Source organism: Meles meles, chromosome 6, assembly GCF_922984935.1.
Source record: "Meles meles chromosome 6, mMelMel3.1 paternal haplotype, whole genome shotgun sequence".
Taxonomy (NCBI): Eukaryota; Metazoa; Chordata; class Mammalia; order Carnivora; family Mustelidae; genus Meles; species Meles meles.
The window spans coordinates 92,391,745-92,409,640 of record NC_060071.1 but is presented as its reverse complement, the minus strand read 5'-3'; the positions used below and the strand labels follow the sequence as shown (position 1 = coordinate 92,409,640).

At 38.8% G+C, this 17,896-nt stretch overlaps 1 protein-coding gene across 15 annotated transcripts in view; it reads right to left on the bottom strand.

Moving 5' to 3' along the window:
* MIA2 (MIA SH3 domain ER export factor 2) overlaps nucleotides 1-17,896 on the bottom strand; it is an 87,538-nt gene that overhangs the window by 55,251 nt on the left and 14,391 nt on the right. For 5 of the 15 annotated variants that reach the window (XR_006818629.1, XM_046007551.1, XM_046007556.1 and 2 more), the window contains 6 exons: nucleotides 12,453-12,656; nucleotides 12,246-12,346; nucleotides 10,035-10,091; nucleotides 3,432-3,557; nucleotides 1,470-1,491; nucleotides 1,286-1,374 (listed from right to left, as the gene is read on the bottom strand). Coding sequence is in view for 14 of the 15 variants with exons in the window: in XM_046007551.1 (XP_045863507.1) it covers nucleotides 1,286-1,374; nucleotides 1,470-1,491; nucleotides 3,432-3,557; nucleotides 10,035-10,091; nucleotides 12,246-12,346; nucleotides 12,453-12,656 (599 nt within the window). In the remaining variant the exon portion in view is untranslated. Of the gene's footprint in view, nucleotides 1-1,285; nucleotides 1,375-1,469; nucleotides 1,492-3,431; nucleotides 3,558-4,994; nucleotides 5,995-7,701; nucleotides 7,738-9,279; nucleotides 9,428-10,034; nucleotides 10,092-12,245; nucleotides 12,347-12,452; nucleotides 12,657-17,896 lie in introns of those variants that run through there. The other 10 variants (XM_046007561.1, XM_046007562.1, XM_046007567.1 and 7 more) reach the window with 7 other exon arrangements.

Below are 17,896 nucleotides of genomic sequence, written 5' to 3'. Positions count from 1 at the left end.
GGGAAGTCTGTTTCTCCCTCTCCCTCTGCCACTCCCCACTGCTAGTGTTCCCTGTCAAATAAATAAAATCTTTTAAAAAGAAAATTAAGGGGCGCCTGAGTGGCTCAGTTGTTAAGCGTCCGCCTTGGGCTCAGGTCATGATCCCAGGGTCCTGGAATCGAGCCCCACATTGGGCTCCCTGCTGGGCGGGAAGCCTGCTTCTCCCTCTTCTACTCCCCCTCTCTCTCACTGTGGCTCTCTCTGTCAAATGAATAAATAAAAATCTTAAAAAAAAAAAAAAAAAGAAAGAAAGAAAGAAAATTAAAACCTTTAATGCCCCAAAGATACTACCAAGAAAGTGAGGAGAAAGCCCACAGAAATGAGAGAAAATACTGGCAAATCAGATATTTAGAAGCTCGTATCTATAATATACAAGTTACAACTCAATAATAAAAAGGCAAATAACCCAATTTAAAAACAGGCAAAGGAAGTAAGGAGAGATTTCTCAGGAGAAGATAAATAAGTGGCCAATAGGCACATGAAAAGATAAATAATTACATGCAGACTAAGGAGAGGAGCCTCATAAGAAACCAAACCTGCCAACATTTTGATCTTAGACTATTAGCCTCCAGAACTATGAAAAAATTAATTTCTGTTGGTAAGCCAGCTGGTTTGTGGTATTTTGTTATGGCAGTCCTAGCAAACTTATACAAAGACTAAATGAGAAAAGTAAAACAAAGTTTCTAAAAGTAGCACAAAAGAATATCTTCAGGTCCTTGAGCAGTCAAAAGTTCTTAAATAAGAAACAAAAAAGCAGTCATCATAAAGACAAGATGGATGAATTAGAATAGGTTAAAATTAAGAACTTCTGCTTACCATTTGAAATAAAAAGGTAAACCACACAGTGGAGGAAAATATTTGCAGTACATATATCTGACAAAGGGTTCATGTTCAAATATAGAAAATATTCTACATATCGAAAAGCAAAAAGAGAGATGACACCTTCTCAAACATGAAAAAAAAAGCTAGAGCAGTCAACTTCACAAAAAAGAATATTCAAAATGACCAATAAACACATGAAAAAGTGCTTAACCTCATTATCAGGGAAATTGAAACCACAATGAGACACCATTATACACCTATCACAATGGTTAAAATTAATAAGATTGGTAATATGAAGAGCAACTGAACTCTCACACTTTATAAAGCATTAATAATCTTAAACATAACATTGAAGTACCTGCACTGAAGAGTATTAAGTCCTCTAACTCTAACATGAATGTTAACATTTTCAAAAATATCTTACCTCTTTTTGAACAAGGCTAAATTTTTCAAGTAGTTTACATTTTTCATCAATTAATGTAGAAAGTTCTACGGAAAGCTTATTCTCTCTTCCTGAAAAGAAAGTTCATATCATCATCATATGTAAATTGTTTTAAGTTTCAAAATTATAAATAATGATGAGATCTAGAAGAGAAAAAAGAGCTTACCCACGTAAAGCCGGCTTCTAACCTGAAACAAATTTTTAACAAAAATTTCATTAAGACAAATTCATATTCAAGTAAGACAAATACATATTAACTTCTACCAACTGAAAAATAACTGCTTTCTTATTGCCTTAGTATGAATATACATTATCTGAAAGTGTTCTTTTTCCAATGGGAAAAAATGTTACATATTAAAGTCTCTCTACTGAAGAATCACATTATTTATTAGCATATTAAAGGCTCTGAAATAACTCTACCTTAAAAACACCTGTTTCATTTCATTTATCCCACTGTTCATCAAATATATTTGGCCCTCAAACAATTTCAGGAAGCCCTTAGTACCATCTCCCCCACTGATAACACCCAAAATAACAGTTTGAGAAAATGTTACCATGGATTGAACTGAATATAAAATCTTTTTCTTCTTTAACCTCTTTCTCTCTCAAAAAATGAAGGAAAAATCCCATTTGAAAAGATAAGCAGGCTTAGAGGACTTAAATCAGCTACAGAAGATATATAGGGATAAATTTTTTTAAAGTTTTTAAGTTTTAAAGTTGAAGTACAGTAGAATCAGTATTGATATAGGACTATATTAGTGAATTGAATTATTGCATTGAGGACCTATCAAGAGGTAGTAAGAACCTATTAAAAAACTGAAAAACAAAAGTTAAGAGATATGGAAGGCAGAAGTAGAAAGGGCAATATCTAAAAACACAGTCCCAAAAGGAGAAAAATACAATGTAAAATGCAGACAGTATCTTCTAGGATTAAAAAAAAAAAAAAAAAAGATGAAAGACCTCATATTAAAAGATTCCAGAGAATTCTAAAACAGAAATAAGAAAAAACATTTAAGCCTAGACACATTATACTGAAATAAGAATATCAAATTAAGGGGCGCTTGGGTGGATCAGTAGGTTAAGCCTCTGCCTTTGGCTCAGGTCATGGTCTCAGGGTCCTGGGACGGAGTCCCACATCAGGCTCTCTGCTCAGTGAGGAGCCTGCTTCCCCCTCTCTCTCTACCTGCCTCTCTGACTACTTGTGATCTCTCTCTGTGTCAAATAAATAAATAAAATCTTTAAAATATATATATATATATAGAGAGAGAGAGAGAGATTCTAAAAGCTTCCACAGAGAACAGATCACTTATGAGTAACAGTCACACTGACATTAGACTTTTCAATAAGTAACATTAGACATAAAAAGACAAGGAACTAAGGGTTTAAAGTATTAAAAGGACAGACCTTTGGACCAAAAATGTTTATAGCAAACAAATTATGATTCCAATGTGGGAGCTTAATTCAAATATTCTCAAGCACTCAAAATAAAGTCTCAGAAGGTTTGCCATACAAAGATCTACACTAAAAACAACTCTGAAAGAAGTATTCAAATATGGGAAGAAGTAAATCTAGGCGACCCTGCAAGAATATGTCAATTAAGAGTAACCAAATATCTTGGTAATATTTTTGTTTTGTTGTAATATTTTGTTCGGCTCAGGTCTTGATACCAGAATCTTGGTATCGGGCTCCCTGCTCAGCAGAGCCTGCTTCTCCCTCTCCCTCTGTCCCTCCCCAGCACCCACCCCACCCCACCACCATTCATAATCTCTTTCTGTCTCTCTTGCGCTTGCTCTAAAATAAATAAAAACTTTTTAAAAGTAAATAAGCAGAGATCAAAATAAATAAATAAAATATAAATGTAAGGTTTTAATACTAGTGTAGTATACTTCTACAAAGAAAGTCTTTAAAATTTTTACACTTAAAAAATTCCTCTGAATTCACATTTTTAATAGCCACAAATTAACATGAGAAATGCACTTAACAATAAGCTAACTTCTTTCCTTAAAATAAAAGATATTAACTTTTTAATAGTTTTAAGATATTAACTAATTAATAAAAGATTAAAGTTTCTCATATTAACTGTTCAACCTTAAGACACATGAATATTCTCTTAGTACTGGTTACTTACCGACTGAAAACTTCTCCACAAAAACAAGAGAACAGCAAAAAATCCAAAAACACCTGCACATATCACCAATTCCCACGGAAAACCATAGGGATTTGGTCTCATATCTTCAGGCACTCCTGCCAAAACCTTCAAGACAAAAAAATTAACTTCTCAAAAATGCACATTTGATAAAAAGTATTGATTACAAACTGCTATACATGGAACGTGCTCCCCAAAATTCATATGTTGCAACCTAATCCCCAGTGTAATGGTATTTGGAAGTGGGGCTTTGGGGAGGTGATCATGAGAGTAGAGCCTTCACGCATGGTATTAGTGCCCTTATAAGAGGCCACAGAGACTTCCCTTGACCTTTCCACCATGTGAGGTAATAATGAGAAGAATGAACCAGGAAGTATGTCCTCACCAGACACAGGATCTGCAGCGCCTTGATCTTGGCCTTCTCAACCTCCAGAACTGAGAACAATGTTACTTGTTTAAGCCACCCAGTCTGTGGTGTTTGTATTATAGCAGCCCCCAGAAACTAAGACATAAGTAAGTACAAGTTTATGTGTAAACACTATTAACACTCTTTTCATGAAATGGGCTCCCAGACTACCAAACAGAAGGTATCGCAGTATATTTTTCAGGCAATTTTCAATCACCAAGTGATGAAAAATAGCACTATGGTAAAATGCAGTGACGTGCAAACTGGAGTTCTACAGAGACACCTCAGAGCTTCTGAGAGTAAGAGGCCAAAAGAAAAGAAAGAATCTGAGGTCAGGTCCTCTAAACCCGATATCGACCAGTTTAGGTTTTATGTGTAGAACAGTATACTGGATTCCATTTATGATTTCCCCCACAGTGAAGGGAAAAAATAGATCTGCAGCTTAAGAAAAAAAAAAGTTTGAAAACCACTGATGAAGCGTTGTGTTTGGAATCTGAGTATCTCTACCCTACTTCTGTGGCTCCCTTCTCTTACCTGTCATGAGAATACTGCTGCTTCAACATGCAGGGCAGGAACTCAGTAAAGGTAACTATTTCTATTAATCCTCCTTCAAAGACCATGATCCTGTAACCATGGCCTTTTCACACAACTTCTCTCCAGAGCAGGTCTTTGGTACAAAACAGCTTAAGGCTTTTACAGTTCCTCCTATATTTCATCTTTCACTGGGTCAGTTCATTACTCATCCTCACCCAATGGGGCTGTTCCTTTGTTACTAGGCCCCAGATACTACTCAATCACAGAAAAGAGAAATGGTAGGGGAAAAAAAGAAAATGTCCTTTTAAGAAAAACGTGAAATCTAATCAGGTTTGATTCTTTCCAGGGTTCAGCCCTTTTTAGGCCCTTTCTACCTAGAAAAACACCCTTTAACATCTATTCTCCTCTCCAAAGTCTGCTTTATAACTCTGATCCATATAAGTACTCCTTCCAAATTGCTATCTACAGTTCATTAACCTGCATGCCCAGGGGGGCGCCTGCTTTAAGATTCCCTCTCTAAGAAAGAAAGAAAACATTTCTACAGTACTGTTTCCTGTCCCCCTGCGACCCCTGGGCCAAGTAACCTTGATCACGCCTGAACTCACCGTACGTAGCTTTTCCAGGACCAGCCCAAAGTACGACTGAGGGCCAGTCCTGGGCTCCTCCATGGCGCCAACGTCGCCTCAACTGGAGTGGCCGCAGCCAGGGCCTGACGTAGCCACAACAATTGGTATAGAACACGGCGGTTTGGATCCGGAACCTGCACCCGGCAACCGGAGCAGACCACTGTGGAGCCGGTTGCGGGGGGGTTGCTGGAGGGAACCGCACCAACGAGCCTCAAGTGTCCAATGCTGCCCACCCGGAGAGCCTAGCCCCTGGTTATGCTCTACGTCCTGAAGATCCGAAGGTCCATGCCCGTCTCCCAAGGAGCCCGCGACCTGCCCTCTCCTCGCGGTCCACTCCTCGATTTGATTTCCGCCAGGCCGGAAATATGTACAAAATAAAATCATCTCTTGTTCCACAATATGCTTCTCTTGCTATAAACTCTACCTCTGTGAATGAATAAGCTGCCATAGCCACAAACCTGGCAGTCATTCTGGACTCCTCCTCTCTCTCACCCTTCCCATCCAATCAGCAAAATCCTACCCATTTTAGCTCTTAGCTACTAAATATTTCTCCCATTCAGTACCCTCTTCTTTATCCCTACTTAACTACTATGTCATCTCTCCCCTACGCCATTTCTAGTTCTGTTCTCCTTACATCTAACTCACATGACACCATCAGGAAGCTACTTAAACCAAATGTCTAACCACTGAAATTCTTCGAATGCTCTCCAGCACCTACATCAACTGGAATCTACTTATGTCTCCAACAAGCATCACTGCGCATCTTTCCCTGACCCTACTCTGTATTCGAGTAAAACACTTCTCTGTACACACAATGCTGTTTCCTGTCCCCTCTGCTTAAGCTATTCAGTTAGCCTGGAAAGGCTTTCCTACACACTCAAGTGGATATAACCTCTCCCACCCCTCACTTTCTCTAGCACTTTCTGTGTATGATTTGGTAAACAGTTCATACACTATTTCTTTTTTCTTTTCTCCCTTAACAGCATTACACCAGTGGCCCAAATTCAGTCCATTTAAATTCTCCACAGAACTGTCTCTCTCACACACGCAAACACACACACACACACACACACACACACACACTCACTATATGTACTTGATTGACTGATTGAACACCATGACAACAGTACTTTTAATTTCGGTAACAAAAAGCCAATCCTCATAACTGACCCAATATTTTAAAAGACTTGATTTTTAATGCAATTTTAAAGCATGGGCATATAAATACTCCTCAACGTGTCAACAAAGACACATAAACACTTAAGAGAGAAAAATCTACGCAACTTGTTACACAAATTGACCTTAAAAAAAAACTAAAAACATTTTGAACACTGGGAGTTCAGGATCTCCAGATTTTACCCTAGTACGACCTTTTACATTAACAACACGCAGAAAGATGCGAAGAAAAATGTCACTTAGGGTAAAGTATCTCGAAAGAGCATTCTTTATTACAAGAAAACGCAGAATTACAATCCTAACTTTCCGTCCAGGTTTAGGTGTCCCTTCAAGACAACGAGAAGTTTCATCACTAAAAGGAATTCATTTCCGAGGATTAGTCCTCAAGTTTCTCACAGTCGAGAGAACCGCGTGTCATTGACCCCTGTTCAAAGCGAATAACGTGACGGAAAAGCTATTCTTTTTAGGAATCCGAAAACATTTGACACACCTTTGCAAAATCCTGCTAGGCAAATGCTCTCTTCACCTTCGGGATCTCCAAGTCCCTTTCCAACACACACACACACACACAACCACTAGGAACCTGGCTATTGCCTCGGACACACGCAGGAGCCCGACAGCAGGTGAGAGGACTGGCTTCAGGACCTCTAACCACCGCCACTAAGACCGCAAAGCCAAAGTCTGCTGCTTCCTTCCCCAGGAGGTTCCTGCGACCCCTGGGCCAAGTAACCCTGATCACGCCTGAACTCACCGTACGTAGCTTTTCCAGGACCAGCCCAAAGTACGACTGAGGGCCAGTCCTGGGCTCCTCCATGGCGCCAACGTCGCCTCAACTGGAGTGGCCGCAGCCAGGGCCTGGCGTAGCCACAACAATTGGTATAGAACACCGCGGCTCTGGGTCCGGAACCCAAACCTGCACCCGGCAACCGGAGCAGACCACTGTGGAGCCGGTTGCGGGGGGTTGCTGGAGGGAACCGCACCAACGAGCCTCAAGTGTCCAATGCTGCCCACCCAGAGAGCCTCGCTCCTAGTTATGCTCTACGTCCTGAAGATCCGAAGGTCCAAGCTCGTCTCCCAAGGAGCCTGCGACCTGCCCTCTCCTCGCGGTCCACCCCTCGATTTGGTTTCGGCCAGGCCGCCGCGGGGAGGCTGGGACGCGAGGACGCGGTTAGTTTCCCCTCCCTCTTCGCGCGACGTGTCCTTGCTTCGCGCTCTTAAAGGGGCTGGCGCGGTACTTTACCGTTGGTAGTCGCGGGGCTCGAGGCAGACACAGTGGGATCGGGCCTCGGGCTCTGCGCTGTGGTGTGGGCCGCACAGCCCATTAGACTAGGGCAGTGGCTGAGGACCCCCTTATGTCAGTTGGCCGCGGTAGCGGTGAGGCTTTTCTTAGAGGCCCCTAGGCGTGGAGCCCCGCGGGGTGAGCGCAGCGCGGCCCCCTCCACCCAAAGGTGGAGACCAGGTCTTGAACTAGCCCCCAGCGCTTTCCCCTAGCTGTCAGTCAAGAGCCTACCTGCGCCCGGGGCGCTTGGGTGGCTCAGTGGGTTAAAGCCTCTGCCTTCGCCTCAGGTCATGATCCCAGAGTCCTGGGATGGAGCCCCACATCCGGCTCTCTGCTCTGCAGGGAGCCTGCTTCCTCATCTCTCTCTTCCTGCTTCTCTGCCTACTTGTGATCTCTGTCTGTCAAATGAATAAATAAAATATTTTAAAAAATAAAAATAATAATTAAAAAAAAAAACTTAAAAAAAAAAGAGACCCTATCTGCACCCCACTGAAGCCCAGCGTACCCCTGGGAACGCTGCCGGCCCAAGGAAACCGGCCGTCGCCTTCATTCCAGTCAGAAAACGGCCTGCAGGGCCCGTGCCTGCGCGTCCTGCCAACCGCGCCCGGACTTCGGACTTTGGACAGGAAGGCTTCGCGGGTCAGCTGTGGTTTGGGCACAGTTTAACCTCTCCCGCGCAGGAGAACATCGATCGCGTCTCCTCTGCCCAGAGGAGGATTGCAGGGGTTTACTCACTTCTACCTAAGTTACCTGGGCACTTGCTAGGCAGAACTGTCTTAAATGCCAGGAGCTCCTAGTTACCCAAACGCTAAAGCAAACCACTGTGGACTTTGGCTAAGCGATTCCTGTTCTCCGAGAAGAGGAGCTAAAAGTAGGGCCTTACCGTCTAAATTTAGGACCCTATTCTTAGATCTGTTGAATAAGGTAAGGAGTGCTGTATTTGTTCATGGGAGACTTTCAGCTGACGTAGGTGTAAAGGATAACCCGTAAGGCTTATTTGCCAGCAATAATTCTCAACAAACTCAGCCTGCTACAAGTCCTCGGTGAAGTAACAAAATGAAGCAGATTCTTCTTCCTAAATAAATCACTCAAGAGAACTCAATAGTTGAACAAAATCTTAAATCCTTAGGAAATTTCCCAAATGTAATTGTCAGCAACAGAACAGTTGTCCCAAAGAGAATTTTTTAAAAAGGCCCAGGTTCACAGCAATTGATTTTTAGGACCAAAATGGGGCCTTAGTTGTTTGGAACTCAAAGTGCACTCTTCTGCCACATCAGCCTACGGAGTTTCCAAGAACTATCAGTATCAGAACATAGCAGAAATTGCTTAATAATTCTCCATTTTTAAGGTATTACACAACCTTCCTATATGTTGGATAGTGTGTATTGAAATTATGTGAATAGCTTATTAAAGTCAAAACAGAAGCATAACTAAAATTTTATATTTAAAATTTCAGAGTCATAGAACAATGTATATCAATTAGAGCACTGTATCGATACAAAAATTCTTCAATGTCTGAACATTTTCAGAAAACTCCAGAATCATTTTCAACTTTCAGGACTTATTTATAACCTAAAACATTTTTTTTTTTAATCCTTCTGCCCACCCTAAGACAGTCTGTGCCCTCTTCCAACTTTTCAATCATTACCATTCCAAATATAAAAACATAGATTAGGGACAAAATAATAAACGAAATTTTTAAAAAATCTAAAAGACTCCCCCATAACATAAAGCAGTAAAATTTCAACTTAGTGCCAGATTCAAACCTAATTTCTTTTCTATACACTTAATAGTCATATAGAAACTTACCTCTTCCTCTAGATCGTTCAATTCCATTTTTAAAAAAATTCATGTTAAAATATCTTAACGTGTAAATAAAGTTCTACTAAGCACCTCATATGCTTGAAAAAGATTTCAGATTCTCATACATCTGCTACACTCCTGTTTCCACACAGACTGTGATCCTGTTTTGACACTTGTGTGGTAAAGGGGAGCTGTAGGTGGAGTTGTGACTACCAACACAGAAGCCAATTTCATGGCCGTCACTCCTGAGTAAATATGGTTTTTTTTTCTAAACTATAATACACATTATTACCTCATAAAAATTGCAATTGAAAAGAGATATCCTGAATTTAATAACTGATAAAAATTAAATGTTTTGTTCGATAGTCTACTCATATAAAACACATGATTTTTACCATGTAAAAGATATTCAAAGATTGTTCTCAAGTAGACATGGGATTTTACTGTCTTATGTAGACCTGTTTTAAGGGAAATGGAGAGCAAATGTTTTCAGTGTTAGTGACAGCTACTAGGAAGCATCCAAGAACACTGGAAACATGCTAACAAGTAAACCTTGTCCACAACCCAGAAACTAATTTCCCTTAGGAAGGGCCCTGTTGCAAGTCTGTGGGTACTAGTTACACCCATTTAATTTAACAGGCAATGTCATGGGCTATAGCATCTAGTCCTTTGGAAGAAAACCAAACATGCTGAGCCACACTTTCATTCTCTGTACTAGTGATGTAAGAGTTGTTCTCAGAACATATTGAATCAGGAGTTACCTGCTGAACAAGGGCTGGGTAATTTCCTTTGTTAATTCCACATATAATTGAAGCATTCTAATTAAGAACAGATAAATGTTAGAACTCAAATAACTTCCTCAATTATAAAGTAGATAAGAAGTAGTATTAATTCCTATTATTTAAACAATTCAAAGAAAGTATGGTGTGTACAAAATCTAACTGAAATAACTAGCAAATACAATTACATGAAACATTTACTCAGAAGAAAAGGAAAACTTTTCACGTAATTTAACTGGAAAATTGCTCAAATTTTCCATTTACTGCAGCTATTCAAAGCTATATTATGGGAGCTTAGTAGGTGCACTAAGATTGTTAGAATTCTAGGTCTGGCAAGAATTCTTTAGAACATTTAGTCCAAACATTATGAACTTAAAGCCCTACAGAGGCCATACAGGTGAAATGAAGAATTTGTGTCAATTCAATGCAAGTACTATTCCTTGAGCTTCTTATTGCCATCTGAAAATGGGAGACTATATATTACAGTCTTCTACTTTTTCAAGAGAACCCAGAAATTCAGACTTTTGTATCAACTCACCCTTTAAATGTTGGTAACTTGTTCTTAATTTTTTAAACAACACACAAGTCCGTTTTGACCAGAAGCCTGTTGTCTAGTCTCAGCTTCTGATATTAGAGTTTTAAACCTGAGACTGCCCTCCAGAATAAGTAACTTCCCAAGGTCACAAGATAAATACCACAAATTTAAATTCAATATTCCCATGTCTAAAAAATTTCAACCAAAATGGTTAAAGTAAAATGTGTTTGACTATATTTACTGAGTCCACAAAATAAACATACTTCATAGCCTTTATTAAATAAGCACTTTATATGAGAAGTGAGTATGGCATACTGGTTAATAAATTATTATTTTTTAATTTAGTATCTTCACTAGTATAATTTGTGGGGGAAGGGATGAGAGGGGAGGGATGTGTCAGTAGGACATACCAGTACAGAATTAATTCCATGAGGAGCTGAAAGTTTTATTACGCCATTTTATAATCATCATTATTATTTGTTTTTCTTTTCTCTTATGATAAGCAGATTTCTAAGTAAAGTTTTTAATCAGTGTCTTTAAGACCAAATCATTTGGGGTAAATTAATTACTTCTCTGGGCTTATTTCACAGGTAATATCAACTCTCTAGAACCTTAGCAAAGAAATAAAGTGAGGAGGAAGCTCTGAAAGCAAAATGACACAGTTTTCACAGACTCTTATCACAGTCACCACCATCTACCTGGTCACCCAGACTAGAAACCTGGTAAGTTATCCATACTTTTCCTATTTTCCTCTCCACCCACATTCAATCAATCATTAAATCCAATTAAATCTATCTACAAAAGATCTATTTAGTTTTTCCTTCCAATCATTTTAACAACCACCATCAGCTATTAGACCAAAGGTTAAAAAATGTGGCTAGTGGGCCAAACTTGATCCACAGAACATTTTTTCTGACCTGTATGGTATTTCTTTTTAATCTGAATATTTGCAAGCATTCAAAATCAAGAGATTTCACACAAAATATCCAGATTCCCAACTTATCTTAAATATCAAAAGATCTGAGGGCGCCTGGGTGGCTCAGTGTGTTAAGCCTCTGCCTTCCTCTCAGGTCATGATCCCAGGGTCCTGGGATCGAGCCCCGAATCGGGCTCTCTGCTCAGCAGGGAGCCTGCTTCCTCCTCTTCTCTGCCTACTTGTGATCTCTGTCTCTCAAATAAATAAATAAAATCTTTTAAAAAAAAAAAGAAAGAAAAGAAATATCAAAAGATCTGGCCAATCCAGGCTAAAGGTAAATAGTAGCTACATCCTTTAGAGAAAGCATACACACTCTGTTGGTTACAATTCTCATCTTTACTTCATTCATTTCATTTGAATTTATATACCTTGATGTGGACCTTCACCATTTATTTCCTAAACTAATTCAGTAACTTCCTGACCAGGCCTGCATTTGATCTTTACCTGTTTGCTGAAGATTCAACAAACTTAAGGAAAAGTTAAAAAAAAAAAAAAATCCTTAACAACATCCATACAACAAAACGTTCATGTCTAAGAGAAATCTTACAGGTAAGATTTCATGGAAAGAGAAACATTATGTAACACTTGCATAGGGAAGATTCTCTCAAACATCATTTTCAACTACTGCTATATTTAGAAAAATAGATAAAATTATTACGAAAGATTTACAAGGTCAACTTACCCTTTCTGTAAGAATTATAATTGGTGAAAATGCAGAACTCATAAAATCACAAATGTCAATTTGAAATAAATATTTCAGAATCCAACACTCAGAAGCATCTTCTGTCAATTTATAAATAAAAATAAGTCAACACTTGACGTGAGGTAACTTTTGAATCTAATTTCTTCCTTAATTGCTGCATTAGAGAACAAATAACTTTTTTCTTACCTTCTTGAGAAGACAAAAAGTAATCAGTTGAAACCATTTGACTGTTTGGCAGGGTATTTTCCACAGATCTGTCTATTTCTGCCTGAGTAGATCCTTCAGTACCTAGTAATGTTTTTGATTTTTCATCATTATTTTTAGAAGATGGAGTTTTGAAAAGTACTTCTTTATGAATTCTCCTGGGTGATTCTATTTCAGAAGCCATATCTGCAAATAAAATTACAAATGTTTGGGTTTTTCTTTTAAGATTTGTTTATTTTAAAGGGAGAGAAAGAGAGCATAAGCATACATTGGGGGAGGGGCAGAGGGAAAGAATCTTCAAGGAGACTCCCCACTGAGCGTGGAGCCCCACAGAGGGCTCCACATGGGGCTCCACACAGGACTTAATCCCACAACTCATGAGATCATGACTTGAGCTGAAACCAAGAGTAGGACACTCAACCAACTGAGTCACCCAAGCACCCCTAGAGTTCCTTTAATACTTGCTTTGTTGTGGGCTTTCCTTTTGTTTTTTAGGCAGACCATTCTTTGAATTTTTGTGATCATTGTGACACTTTTTTTTTAAAGATTTTATTTATTTATTTGACAGACAGAGATCACAAGTAGGCAGGGCAGAGTGGCAGGCAGAGAGAAAGGGGGAAGCAGTCTCCCCGCTGAACAGAGAGCCCGATGTGGGGCTCGATCCCAGGACCCTGGTATCATGACCTGAGCCAAAGGCAGAGGCTTTAACCCACTGAGCCACCCAAGTGCCCCGTGACACTTCTTAATGGAAAGAATTCACTAAAATATAAACTGCAGCCTGCATTAGTTGCTACTGCTAATGTAATAAATAACCACACATTCAGTAACTTAAACAGTACAAATATATTCTCTTACAATTCTGGAGATCAAAAGTCCCAAAATCAAGGTGTTGGCAAGGCTGTGTTCCTTCTGTAGGCTCTAGAAGAGAATCTATTTTCTTGCCTTTTATACCTTCTGGAGGCAACCTGCATCCCTTAGCTCATGGCCCCTCCTTTCATTTTCAAAGATAGCACTCTCCCTTACTCTGACCCTCCTTCCTTCCACGTTTAGCAAACCTTGTGATTATATTGGGTACACTAGGATACTCTTTCCATCTCAGGATGCTTAATTTAATCATATCTTCAAGTCCTTTTGTCATGTTCAGTAACATAGTCACAGGGTCTGGTAATTAAGACATGAACATCTTTGAATGGTCATTATTCAGCCTACCATAATGCCTTTTCTTTATTCTTTTACCAAGGAAGAATTTTTAAAACTATATACAATTCTATTCTCTACATTGTTGTCTTGTCCTAAAAACTATTTTTAAAAAACTAACATAGGGCTGCCTGGATGGCTCAGTGGGTTAAAGCCTCTGCCTTCAGCTCAGGTCATGATCCCAGGGTCCTGGGATCAAGCCCCGCATCGGGCTCTCTGCTCCTCGGGGAACCTGCTTCCTCCTCTCTCTCTGCCTGCCTCTCTGTCTAGTTGTGATTTCTCTCTGTCAAATAAATAAAATATTTTTAAAAAACCGTAACTGTCACCAACTCTATTGTGCTATATAGGCTTGTTACTAAGAGTAAGATACTAAATATCTCCTTTAGAATTTCATTCCTCTTAGATACATTTATTACCTAAAGAAGTGTAATATTTAAATGTCATTGGAAAAATGCATATCCCTGCCATTCAAGAAAATTGGTAAGATAGATTACTCTTACTTTATCTGTTAAAGAACCAGAAGTCAAAATGACCAATATTATTTATACTATCTACAGCGTACCTTTTTTTAATATACAAAAGGATTTATTTAAAAATCAGTAAGACACTACCACATCATGACCCTGTCACACTGGGCTTTTAACATAAGACTCGCTCTAGAATACTGAAGGGACATAAAGCACAAATTGATTCAGAAGTATAAAAATTAAGAAATAAAACAACGAAAGCAAATTTCTTTTAGTGAGAACTCAGAATCAAACCTCAGAGGGACTCAACATGATACTTCCATTTGGGGACTTGATACAAAAAATTGTTTGAACTGCTATGAGCAGGTGGCAAGAGCCACCTTCAAATGAATCTTCAGATTGGAAAATACTGTTTCACCACCTGTTGGGGATAAGTTTCACCACCTGTTGGGAATAAGTTGCAAATGGAATAATTTAGTATGGTCAGTAGCTACTTCAATGACCACTTCTCCTGGATACTTTCCCATAACGACTCTGCTGATTGCTATAATCACCATATCCACAATAGTTGTTGTAATCACTGTAATCATATCCTATATAACCACCTATTCTGTTTAATAAATAGAAAAAACTGAGCCAGTTACACAAAGAAACTTAGAGCAATTATTTTGCAAGTTCTGCAATCTACTCCACTGGATCGTGCATATCTAAAACACGTATCTGCCGATATGAACTATTAAGTATAAAAGCCATTATCACTCTAACCTTTTTTTAAGATCTTATCTATTTATTTTTTTTTAAGATTTTATTTATTTATTTGACAGACAGAGATCCAAATAGGCAGGAGGCAGGCAGAGAGAGAGGGAAGCAGGCTCCCTGCTGAGCAGAGAGCCCGATGTGGGCCTTGATCCCAGGACCCTGGGATCAGGACCTGAACTGAAGACAGAAGCTTTAACCCACTGAGCCACCCAGGCGCCCCTTATCTATTTATTTTAGAGAGAGAAAGCATGCAAGCATGAGAGTGGGGAGGAGCAGGGGGCAGGGAAAGCAGACTCCTGGCTGAGTGCAAAGCCTGATATGGGACTCAGTCCCAAGACACTGAGATCATGACCCAAGGCAAAGTCAGACACTTAACAGATTGAACCACCCAGGCATCCCTTCTCTCAAACTTTAAATGAGATAGCTCCAAAGATGGAAGAACCACCCACTACCAAAGAAACTGTATTAGCCATTTGCACATAAAGATACCCATAGGCTTAAGATATTTGACAAGTACCAATCAGATGTCATGTACTTTTTCCACTCTCTTGTAGCTTTGTTAATTTCAAAGTCAATCTTTGCTCTCCCTTCACCCCATCTCTGGTATATTATTATATAGCACATCATATTATCCAGTAGATATATTAGAAGAAGCAATAAATAGAAGCATTTTTTTAAAAGATTTTATTTATTTGAGAGAGAGAGTGAGTGAGAGGGAGCAAACGCAGGGGAGGGACAAAGGGGGAGGGAGGAGCAGGCTCCTCATTGGGCAGAGAACCCGATGTGGGACTTGATCCCAGGACCCTGAGATCATGACCTGAGGCAAAGGCAGGCGCTTAACTGACTGAGCCACCCAGGCACCCCTAAACAGAAGCTTTTTTTTTTTAAGATTTTATTTTTATTTATTTATCTGATAGAGAAAGACAGATCACAAGTAGGTAGAGAGGCAGGCAGAGAGAGGGGAGGAAGCAGGCTTCCCACTGAGCAGAGAGCCCGATGCGGGGTTCAATCCCAGGACCCTGAGATCATGACCTGAGCCAAAGGCTGACACTTAACCCACTGAGCCACCCAGGCGCCCCTAAATAGAAGCTTTTTAAATCCTAAAATCAGATACATCTTTCATATTAACTGAAAATTCTGAATGATTGAGAGCAATCCTTATTGGCCAGTAATTATAGGATGTCTTATATTTTAAAGTACATTATTTATTAATTTATTAGAATGTATTGTGTAAAACAAATATAGGTAATGTAAGTTCAAACAATATTCTCGACATCATTATTTAAGTTATTTTAGCAATTAAGCAAAGATTAACACATTAAAATAAAGTTTTATTTGTTTATGTTGACTCAGTAGAGGGAAAATACAGATATTTTAAGTAGAATATAAAAGTAAAAAACTTCAAGATATTCTCATTCAACTGTTAGTAAAATACATGCTTCCATGAGTATACAGAGGTATAAGCTTGTTTTCTCCTTCAGACCAATAACAGCATAAAGTTGTGCTGAGAAATCAAATTAAAATCAATAGTAAATTGTATTTTGGATTTCATTCCTATGCTATGAATGTGTATGGCAAAGGCAAAATTACACATTTCCTTAATTTGGTGAACTCATGAAATTGACATCCTGCTTCAATAAGTGCCATAAATTTCTGAGAAGGAACTCAAGAAATTATAAATCTTATCACAGCTTTTTTTACAGAATTCATAAATCTATACTGGCAGAGAAAAATTTTATATTATCCAACTAATAATATGATCATTAGGGAAAATATAAGTTTTATTTTAATTTCAGTGTAACAAGGCTGATATTTATTTAAATGAATAAATACTGATATTTTATTCAAATAAAATATTCCTGATTTTTCTGATTTTATGCTACATATTAAATATTTAAATGATTTATACCTTTAAATGACAATATACCTAAGTTCAAATTAGGAATGAAAATGCACATGCACATCTTTTTGAGAACCCTCATTTAAAAAAGATTATCTGGGGCGCCTGGGTAGCTCAGTTGGTTAACCATCTGACTTGGGCTCAGGTCGTGATCTGGGGATCCTGGGATCCAGCCCTGAGCTGGGATTCCTGCTCAGTGGGGAGTTTGCTCCTCCCACTCTCTCTGTCCCTCTCCCCTGCTTGTGCTCTCTCTCTCTCAAATAAATAAAATCCTAAAAAGTTAATAAAATAAAAATAAAAAGAATTATCCTTCCCCGAAATTAATTGAAAAAATTTTAATTTGTACCATGGCAAAATTTCCCACATTTGTATTGTTGGATCATATATTCATAAGCATACCATACCTAATAGTCATTTATTTTAAAACAATTCAATTTTCAAACAGTTTTTTTTTCAAACATAGTTTAAACTGATTATTTGATTAAATTAACTAATCAGAGTTAAAGGGAAAAAAAAGTTTTAACAAGTCCTAGCCTGAAATACAGTATTCAGGTAAACTGTGGGATTTACTTCTCAGTTACTTTTTAAGATAAGAAGAAAGTATCCACCTGGGGATAAAAATACATTATATGTTTATAAAAAAAAAATTGGAAGGGGAGGCGAACCATAAGAGACTATGGACTCTGAAAAACAACCTGAGGGTTTTGAAGGGTCAGGGGTGGGAGGTTGGAGGAACAGGTGGTGGGTAATAGGGAGGGCACGGGTTTTTGTTTTTTTTTTTTAAAGATTTTATTTATTTATTTGACAGAGAGAGAGAGATCACAAGTAGGCAGAGAGGCAGGCAGAGAGAGAGGAGGAAGCAGGCTCCCTGCAGAGCAGAGAGCCCGATGCGGGGCTCGATCCGAGGACCCTGAGATCATGACCTGAGCCGAAGGCAGTGGCCTAATCCACTGAGCCACCCAGGCGCCCTGGGAGGGCACGTTTTGCATGGAGCACTGGGTGTTGTGCAAAAACAATGAATACTATTACGCTGAAAAAATAAATAAAATGGAAAAAAAATTAAAAAAAAAATAAAATAAAATAAAAATTAAAAAAAAAGAAGA